General features: G+C 36.9%; 2 protein-coding genes across 5 annotated transcripts in view; one reads left to right on the top strand and one right to left on the bottom strand.

Moving 5' to 3' along the window:
- The window catches only part of LOC107674265 (trimethylguanosine synthase-like), a 23213-nt gene extending 15928 nt beyond the window's left edge, over positions 1-7285 (bottom strand). For 2 of the 3 annotated variants that reach the window (XM_016468224.1, XM_016468211.1), the window contains exons 1-7: positions 6996-7285; positions 6530-6594; positions 5357-5541; positions 3586-4198; positions 1284-1416; positions 816-902; positions 544-724 (exon numbers count right to left, since the gene is read on the bottom strand). In XM_016468224.1, the coding sequence (XP_016323710.1) occupies positions 544-724; positions 816-902; positions 1284-1416; positions 3586-4198; positions 5357-5541; positions 6530-6594; positions 6996-7102 (1371 nt within the window). In that variant the 5' untranslated portion in view covers positions 7103-7285. The remainder of the gene's footprint in view (positions 1-543; positions 725-815; positions 903-1283; positions 1417-3585; positions 4199-5356; positions 5542-6529; positions 6595-6995) is intronic. The other variant, XM_016468217.1, reaches the window with a different exon arrangement.
- Positions 7286-7465: 180 nt separating this feature from the next.
- Positions 7466-10461, top strand: part of LOC107674304 (transmembrane protein 68-like) — a 9213-nt gene continuing 6217 nt past the window's right edge. The window contains exons 1-3 of one of the 2 annotated variants that reach the window (XM_016468254.1): positions 7466-7547; positions 7878-7932; positions 8962-9353. In XM_016468254.1, the coding sequence (XP_016323740.1) occupies positions 9032-9353 (322 nt within the window). In that variant the 5' untranslated portion in view covers positions 7466-7547; positions 7878-7932; positions 8962-9031. The remainder of the gene's footprint in view (positions 7548-7877; positions 7933-8961; positions 9354-10461) is intronic. The other variant, XM_016468250.1, reaches the window with a different exon arrangement.

Below are 10461 nucleotides of genomic sequence, written 5' to 3' on the forward strand. Positions count from 1 at the left end.
CTGGTCTACACAGAAGAAAGAACTGTCTAGACTCTGCCCCGGTACGAGTTGTGTCGAGCTATTCATTAGTCTGTTTAATGAGAAAAAAATGAAATGTAGCTGCAATAAAATGGGTTATTAATCCATACAACTGCAGCAGTGGAGGACTATTATTCTGCTGCGTGATACTGCAGAAGAACTGATGATGGCACGGTTTGATCTTCAGCTGACCAATCAGCAGAAAGGGCCGTTTAATTCCCACCCACGTGTAGAAATCGAATATTCAAGCTGTTTATTCATTTTTCTACCCCTGAACGAAAAACGAAAATTTAAGCTGAATTCTCGTTTTTCGTTTTTTGGAAAAAAACGAAAAAACGAAAAAGGAGCCGTTTTCTCATTTTTCTACTGTCAATGTTAAATCAAAAAACGAATGATCGAATGATACACGGATTAATCGTTCAGCAAAGAATTGAAATTCTGTTTTCGTTTTTCTCCTTCATATTTGAACTTGGATGACTTATTTCTTCAAAAATGAAATGCACACGAAGCAAAAAAACAGCTTACTTTCTGAAGGACTTTGCTGATCTGTGGCTTTGTGGTTTGTGGTCCATCATCAGTAAAGAAGATGTGCTTGTTGATTTTGCAGGCTGCTTTTTTTCTTTCCTTGGGAGGCTTTCTGTTCTCCTCACTCCTTCTGCCAGCATATGGAGCTTGGCCTTGTTTCAGCTTCACAACGCTGTCAAACCTGCCAAGAGAAAAAGCATTTGGATGTTAATAAAGGCCCTGCTTGTTTTCAATGCACTAAAGGGGTGTCTAGCCTCTGTCTGGGGTCTTACTTGGGCTGTGGACCACATCTCAGACCGAGAGCATCCCACGCCTCCTCAACCGGCACCTCCGCAAGCTCCTCAACATCCAGCTCATGACTGTGGGCACAGCAGCCATTTAAACTGCACTGTATTATATAATCTTATATAGTCTTTCACCCAAAAATTATAATTTTGTCATTATTTACTCGGCTCAAGATGTTCCAAACCCATATGCTATGAATGTATTAATATATAAAAATAAACACTTTGAATAAATATAATAATACAAATCTAAATGTAAATGTACAGTGTATATATATATACACACACACACATATATTTTTGTAGAAAGTGTTCAGGATTCCTTGATGAAGAGAAAGTAACAAAATAAAATAACATCAAAATAACAGCATTTATTTGAAACCGAAATCTTTACAGAATCATTAATTATGTAATCTGATATAATGCAGTAGACTTAATAACAGGACGGCAGCTTACGCTCCCTTCACTTTAGCTCGTCTGTTCCCTGGAGGTTCATCATCATCACTCTGATCCTCATCGTTAGATCTGCTTTTTATGGGCTGTCCACACCAATTACTCAATGGCGCAGAGGTCTGTTTCATGCTGCCATCTGAAATCACAAACTTTCAGTTTACTTTTAATAATAGCTATGTTAACATCATAAAATAATGTGTCTTATACTGCCTGATGTATACAGCAAAAAAAAAAAAGCCGTTCCAGTGGTGCTGTTCAGATGGGGTCAGTCTTGGCCTGACAATCAGGATGACAAGAGCCATTTTTAGAGCGACTGCGAGTGGATTGTGATCAGTTCGAGCACCCAGGAGCCTGTGCTCTCTTTCACATTTACCAGCATTAAAAATGCATAGGCCAAAGTCACATGCTCCTTTCATTCAACAGCTGACTTTTTTGATATGATGCATTAAACATTCAGGCAGAGCCAAACTTAGGCTGCAAAAAAAAGACCTCTGGGAAAAATGATCTGCTTTTATACAGGGGGCGTTGTGATACAGCAAACTGAATTCTGGCTTTATGATGTTGTGATGCCGACAGTGTGATGATGACATCATGATCACAGGTGGCTCTGTCGGAGCATATCGAGCAGGCCAACTCCCAAAAATATAAGTTGAAGGTTAAAAAGTCACCAAAAAAAAAAAAAAAGAAAAAACAAGCTTTGTGTAATTTTTTGGTTATTTCACTTTGCATGATTCGTGAACATGTAATTTTTTTTTCAACTAAGATCACAAATACCTCTTACTTTTGCAACCCTTTTGTCCAAATTGGATTTATATATTTGTTACAGCAAAAAAAAAAAGCAGTTTTGCCATTTCTTCCTGTCATAAACACAATCAATACTCTAAAAATGCTCTTTAAAATATGCACAAATGCATATAAGAATAAGCATTTTCCCCACACAGACTTAATTGGAATTACATGACAAACTCCAAAATTTAAATTCTGTTATCATTTATTCATCCTCATGTCATTCCAAACTTGTATGATTTTCTTTCTTCTGTGGAAAATAAAATAAGATATTTTGATAAATGTCTCAGTGTTTATTTTTTGTCCATTAAATAAAAAACAAACAAACAATGGTAACCACAACTGTTTGGTTACCAAAACAGTGTTCAAAATATTTTCTGTGTTCCCAGAAGAAATAAAATCCCACAGGTTTGGAACGACATGAGGGAAAGTAAAGGTTAACATCATTTTTTTGTTGTTGTTGTATTTTATAAGTTGAAGGTTAAAAAGTCACCAAAAAAAAAAAAAAAGTCAATACAAGCTTTGTGTAATTTTTTGGTTATTTCACTTTGCATGATTCGTGAACATGTAATTTTTTTTTCAACTAAGATCACAAATACCTCTTACTTTTGCAACCCTTTTGTCCAAATTGGATTTATATATTTGTTACAGCAAAAAAAAAAAGCAGTTTTGCCATTTCTTCCTGTCATAAACACAATCAATACTCTAAAAATGCTCTTTAAAATATGCACAAATGCATATAAGAATAAGCATTTTCCCCACACAGACTTAATTGGAATTACATGACAAACTCCAAAATTTAAATTCTGTTATCATTTATTCATCCTCATGTCATTCCAAACTTGTATGATTTTCTTTCTTCTGTGGAAAATAAAATAAGATATTTTGATAAATGTCTCAGTGTTTATTTTTTGTCCATTAAATAAAAAACAAACAAACAATGGTAACCACAACTGTTTGGTTACCAAAACAGTGTTCAAAATATTTTCTGTGTTCCCAGAAGAAATAAAATCCCACAGGTTTGGAACGACATGAGGGAAAGTAAAGGTTAACATCATTTTTTTGTTGTTGTTGTATTTTAAGCATGTTAAAGCTAGGAGGGGGTTAATAATCATTGGATTTTTCTACGCGTGTTTTTTAAAAATTAATTTAGAAAGATGTCTGAACATCGTTTACGTTCTGAATGGCAGAAAATTGAGCACACACACACTGCTGTGACTGACAAAATAAATTTGAACATATCACAACTGCACTAGATTCAATACGCTGAAAGTAAAAAATTAATTTAGAAAAATGTCTGAACATCGTTTACGTTCTGAATGGCAGAAAATTGAGCACACACTGCTGTGACTGACAAAATAAATTTGAACATATCACAACTGCACTAGATTCAATACGCTGAAAGTAGGTCATGGAGCAGGAAGGTGTTGACATATTTGGGTTCAGCATCACTGCAGGAACACCACAGTCCCCATAGCTAATACACAGAGACCTTGATTATCAAAATACATGCACTAACCAGAACTGTCAGTGCACGCTGTACGTGACGATGGCCTTTTGCGGTTTCCACCATCACAGGGCTCATCAGCACAGTTACAGACCAAAAACTGCTGGTCGCCAACCTCGCTGTCAACTTCCTCATTCAGTAAGCTCAGGCTGTTTATGAGATGAGTAACACTCGATCTTTCTTCTATCCGATTCGACTTGAGTGCCTCTGTTTCTCCTCGGATGCCCTGATATTCCTCAGAAGCAGCGGTGGGGCTGTAGGTCTCATCCACTATCCAACCCTGGGCGGCCCAGTAGTGAAACTGTTCCCAGTAGTACTGGTATGTTTGTTGGTAGTGCTCGTCCCAGTCTGCCTCTGAGCGGGAACATTCCTGTGCTGTACTGCTGGAGATTTCAGGTTGTTTCTCCAGCCAGCTCTGCCACAGCAGACCCTCCCCATGCTGCTGCCAGTAGCTCAGCCAGGCCTCCTCTGATGTGGGACACGTCTGTTCAGCGGGGGTCTCAGCGATGTCACTCACAGCACACTGCTGTTTCTGTTCAGAGTCATTGTGTGTATCGGCATAATCTATGGGGGCTTCCAAATGATTGATGGTTCTTTTGTTCTTCGGTCTCACTAAAACTTGGCCCTTAAAGATGAGAAACAATCATTAGTTTGGGCTACAGCCAAGCAATTTCCTAAAGTAAATGGGGTAAAGCTTCACAGTAACAGTCTTCAATGAAAATTTACAAAAACAGATTGCAAGTGAGCGGCTTCACTGCACAGGATAATCCATACTCACAAGGCCCTTTCCCATCTGGGTATTAACATGCCATTTACATGCATATATTAAAAGCCAAGTGTAAATGTACCTGAGACACATTGTGATAAGATCACTGAACCACATTTGACAAAGGTGTAAATGCTAATGCACTTTTTCATTATTTGCAAACACAGCCCAGTTAAAGAATATGCAGACACTATTTGAATACAAAATGTATGTTAATGCCAGGTGTAAAGGGGCCCATGCAAAAGGAAAAGGCAACAAACATTAACGAATCAAGAATCAAGGACATTAAAACTTTAAAATAATATAATTTATGTTATTACAATTATTATTTTGTATTGTTGAATAATAATATATATATATATCAAATGGATGGATCTAAAATTTTAATTACTTAATTTAATAACTATTTTAATTTATTTTAAAATATAATGCATTCCTGTGATGCAAAGCTAGCCAAACATTCATTGATTTCTGATTTGGTGCTCAATAAACATTTATTTTTATTATCAATGTTAAAAACCGTTTTTGCTGCATAATATTTATGTGGAAACTGTAGTATATATTACCATTCAAAAGTATGGGATAAGAAATTAATACTTTCATTCAACAAGGACACATTAAACTGATCGAAACGAAAGTAAAGACAATTTTAATGTTACAAAAAAAGCATTTATAAATGTTTATATTTCAAATAAATGCTGTTCTTTTGAACCTTCTATTTTACAAAGAACAGAAAAACAGATGTCTCAGTTGTACTTTTATGGTTTAGATGTGTGCTCAAGAGCACACCCTATAAAGCTGACATGCACACTCAAAGTAGACACTAGTCACGTCACAACAGTCTACTACCCAGTAGTCCATGCACCATTACGACTCCAAAGTGTGGAGGACTCAAAGGACTAGGGACAAGGGCCTAAGACTTTTTGCATGAGCATTAATATTAGCAATGTTGACATAAATGGACAGAAGTGGTTTTCCAATATAACATCAAGATCATAATGCATCTAACAGACATACAGCTTTCCTCTGTTTTGATGAACTGGCAAACTCCACAGGAAGCCCCAAACTGGCCATAAGCATGGTCTCTTCATCATCAACAGCCTCTTCTTCCTCCTCCTCCTCCTCCTCCTCCTCCTCCTCATCATCCACAGAACAGCTAAGGTCCTCCAAAAGCTCTTCCCCATCATTAGCTTCAAAATCTACTGAAAAAAAAAAATCTAAGTGTAATGTGTAGCTATTTGAGCATTATAAGCTATATCCTGACCATAACCCGTTGAAGGTATTTTCAAGTGAAAATTTCAAGTGAAAATCAAGAAAAAACATCAAGGCTAAATGAGGTTCTCAACCTTTTTGACTCCAAGTACCCCCATTGTCCACAACAATATTCAAAGGCCTCATGAATTTTCCTGGTGTTTGTGATTTATTGGATAAGGATTAAGGATTTTTTACAAACATAAAAAAAAAAAAAAAATTTCTACCCAATAAAATATTTTAAAACTTGGCAGCTATTAAAATGTAGGTGGGGGCATATGAGGAACGTGTCTTACAGGTTACTGGTCAACATGGATGTTTATAGCAGTAGGTTGGGATTAACATTTATTGAGCATATGAGGTAGCAACCTGGTGGTGAGACACACCATAAGAATAATTCTTATTTTGTGATCCACTTTTTGCTCTTTTTTTGTCTTTTACCTCATTTTAATCTTGATCTGATCTAGCAATCTATGCATACTTGTGTCTGAAGCATATTTTATTGGTGGGTTAGATGAGGTTTGATATACCTACAATCTCTAAAATGGAGTGTATAGTTTTGTCTCTTTAAGGGAAATAAAAAGTATGAATCATAACTAGAAACATGTATATTCATTTTAAAAACCCCCATGGAGTTTTAATAAAAACTTACATAACTTACATAATTTACATGATTTTCCGGGTTACGCTTTTAAAATGACCTTAAATTTACCTTTTCCAGCTGTTGAGGGAGTGAATTATATTGATTATAAAATATCTTGATTTTTAAATAGTTTTAGTTTATGTCAATGCTTGTTTTGTCTTATTTCAAATAATTTAAAGTCCCAATGCCCCCTTGGAAGTTTATTGAGGCCCACTGGGCTAAATACATTGTCAGGAAGTCAGTATGTAAACAGTCATTTTGTTCATATGTAATCAGATGCTAACAAGAAACCGTACCTTGCAATTGACTGTCAGTCTGATTCAGGATGGCTTTAGAATCTGACCGATACAATTCTCGATCACTGCAGATGAAAACAAGAGAAAATGTGTTCACCATTCACAACAGTAAACAGGCAACCTCCCATGTCAACCTAGTAGTCAGTGTTACACAGTGAGGGTTTACAAAGTTTAGCTCACTATCTATATTTACGACTTTAGATCTATGTGATCACAAGTAATATGGAGCAGATCTTTTTTTTTTTTTTTTTTTTTGCTCTTCCAGTCTAATCTGTTCTGTTGGCTCATTTTGGGCACTTCTCTGCTGCTGAGGCCAGTTGAGACATGCAAACCAGTCAGTTCTAGGGCGGTACAAACACCACAGCAACGGTGATTTAAAATGTAACTTTCTGAACGCAGTTAACTTGATAAAATAGCATGCCTATTCTAGCAGTTGATCATATCACACGTAATCTTGAATACATACTTGACGTAAGCTCTGGAGCACAAGCAGTGTATTGTCATCTCTCTCTCTTCGCCCTGATAGAAGATGATATCAGCTAGAGGAACATTTCGCTCGCCGTAATCAATCATGATGACAGACGCATGAATGACACCTGTCAACAGGATCTACCCAAGACCTTTCTACAAACCTGTCTTATCTTTACTCTTTTAACCGGGCATTAGAAATAACAACTACCGCGAAATATATAGCGACATATAAATATACAGATGAATTAAAACGAGGGTTATTAAAAGTACTACTACAACATCTAATTTATACACACACTTAAATCTCGCTATGCGAGTTTCCCCCCTCGTGCTTTGGAAACTGCCCGTCAAGTTAAAAGACAGAAATGTTCAATACAGATATGGCATTTATGAGGGTTTAAGACTTTTATTATGAAATGTTTCGCCCAGTCACGGACATTGACATGCGCTGTTTCCTGTTTGTGTCACATGTAAAGAGAGCCGGTTCAGTCAGGAAGGTAAACACTTATTGAGGGCAGCAGTGTCTATTACATTGAGGTATCATAATGTAAGTAGATTTGAGAAAATCTTATTTTTATACGCTTCTTCTAAAACATCCATCTATATGCTTAGTTTTTCGAGTGATAAGGTGTGTAATTTTGAAGAAGTGTGTGACAGCTCATCAAAATCTGGAGCTGTTGTAAGGTTTGTTTGTCTATGATCGCTATCCACTGTGACAGAACGGTTTAATGCTACTGTACGCCTTTCCATGTCGTCGTTCATGTGTTTAACAGTGTTCATGTAAATGATGCTGTACAGCAGTCTCACCTGTGACTGGGGATGAATTAACAGAATGAGTAGGTACAACTTAACTGTCATCGACGTTGTTTAATTTTAGGGCACCGTTGTGAGGTTGGTATGTTTGGCCTAGCAACACATTTTCGTTGGAGAAGGTTTGTTTTTTTGTTTTGTTTTTCCTTGGTGCTTTTTTTTTTAAAATATATATTTTTTAAACAATTCATCAAATGACTAGAATTAGATTTGCGAGTTAAAGCTGAAGTGTGTCATTTCTAGACGCCACTGGTGTCATTGAATTTCACTGCAAATGTGATGATTGTTGTCAAACAGTCACCCGTCTGCTATTGGTTGGACAAACAGATAACCCCGCCCCAGACTCACGCTATTGGCCGAGTCCTGTGGCTTGTGAAATGAGATACAAATTTAGTATAAATATCATTTTTATAAATATACATTTTTTTTTTTTATAAATACTAATATAAATTTACGCTAGTTTACGTTTAAAAGCTTATAGGTTGAAGGAACAAAGTATCATTTACCTTACATTATCAACAATCAACCATTGCTGTAATATTTATATTGTGATTTTATATCAGAGTAGCTTTATATTTTACAAAGCAGTTACTTTTGCTGGAAATTCAATCCCAAAATGACTTATATAATACATAACCATGTGGTAAAGTCTATTTTTTCTGTAATATTGTAGCTTTAATACTTTAAAATGATTATTATTGATTGATTGAGTTGATTATTTTCCCTTTTTCAAGCTTGATGGCTGGAAACTAAAGCACACGCTTATTCATACGCAATTTTTAAGTCTTGCATATGTATAAAAGTGATTAGTCCGTTCATTTCAATAAGTTTGACCCATTCATGTAGGTCCGTGTTGCTTTAGAACACACAAAAATCATTGTATTTTTTTTTTTCATTCATTCGTTCATTCATTAATTTATTTTAGAAGACAATTCTTTTGAGCCAAAGTTCCTGTGGCTGTTTGGGATGCTAAAACAAGCAGCAATGTTTTGATAGCACCACAGAATCATAGTGTTTTTGTTTTCTTCGATGTTTGACTCGGCATATTAAACCTGGATAGGAAAAGTGTTCTAATTTCATAAAAATGACACACTTCAGCTTTAATGCCATCTTAATGTCTGCGTTTGACAGTTTGTGTCTTTCATACCCAGGTCTCCCCTTTGGCAGATTGTTGCCTTGCTCAGCCCATCTGCCACTGGGAGAGGCTCACAGTGAAGAAGCATGTCCAGTGGGAATGAGTCCTGTCTGTTTGAGAACGGATCCGTCAGCTTCTTCTCCTGCTTAGTTCATGTGTGGGAGGCAGGGCTCGGGCAGCTCGAAGACTACCTCAGTTTCTTGGAGTATCTGCTCTGGGTTTTCACACCTCTAGCCATAGTCTTCATCCTGCCTTTTCTCATAGTCATCCTCCTCTATCTGTCCATACTCTTCCTCCATGTGTACAAACGTAAGAACCAGTTGAGGGAAGCTTATTCCAATAACCTGTGGGATGGTGCAAGAAAAACTCTGGCAACCCTATGGGATGGACATGGAGCTATTTGGCACGGTATGTAATGGATTTGCTTTTTATTTTTATCTGCATTAATTGAGATCTGGATTGTTATCTTATTTAAATTCAACTACTTTGGTCTGGGATTTTTCATGGTGCTCACATACTTGCATCCACTGTGTTGTTAATTAGATTTTTAAGTGATAGACAGGAATAGTCAAATCATAATTAAAAAGTGATGTCACTTTAGACTTGTCTTTAGACTTAATAAAAGTCTAAAGACGTGATGCAAGATTTGACATATTATATACATGCGTATTATCAGGCTATGGATGGTTTTTTTTTTCCTCCGGCCCTAAACCATCTTATCCTTTGACAGAACAATCAATGATGGTTTGATGTTCCTGGCATTAAATTGTGATTTTTAGTAGCGATACACCGATCGATCGTCCAGGGATCGGAATCGTCCGATTTTCCTCATGATCGGCCCGGATCGGTGATCGGTCGGTCAGTCTCACTTCTTTCCGATTTCGAGCCGATCCGTTTTGTTACCAGCAGCACAGGCAATAACATCAGCCGTGCATTCTCACTCTCATCTCTCCGACGACCCCTTCTCTCTCTCACACACGTCTCATTCGCTCCGGTTAAATAGTGCTTGTATTGCGCATTATAGTCATTCCCGCAGGTTTCGGGTTTTTTAGTGGAGCGCACAATCCGCGCTCAGTCTCAAACAGCTTGTGAGCCACAAATACCAAAATGAGTGGCTAACTGCGCTAAAACGTTCAAATACATACAAAATTATGTCAAAATGCCCGTCTTGGTATCCAGTTAAACACAGTCAGTTTTGGAACGTTAAATAGTTGAGAAAGAGAACGCATGTTGTGTAACAGTATATTGGGTCCGTGGATAAACTCTCCTGCTGCTATCTGTCATGTTGATCAAAGAACAAAAGACAAAGAAAATCATTTTCTGCCCTTGACTGAATAAGTTTTATAACTTTAATGGTAAGCATTAATCTGTATTTAATTTTTACAGCATACAAAAACGCCCTCACTCGCCATGATTTAAGACGCCGTGTAAACATACTGTAAATGTTGTCAACTTATTTCGCAAGTATGGAGAACAGCGATAGATGGACGGACGCTGAAGTGCAGGCACTTGTAGC

The sequence above is a fragment of the Sinocyclocheilus anshuiensis genome, unplaced genomic scaffold (assembly GCF_001515605.1).
Source record: "Sinocyclocheilus anshuiensis isolate Anshui unplaced genomic scaffold, SAMN03320099.WGS_v1.1 scaffold962, whole genome shotgun sequence".
Taxonomy (NCBI): Eukaryota; Metazoa; Chordata; class Actinopteri; order Cypriniformes; family Cyprinidae; genus Sinocyclocheilus; species Sinocyclocheilus anshuiensis.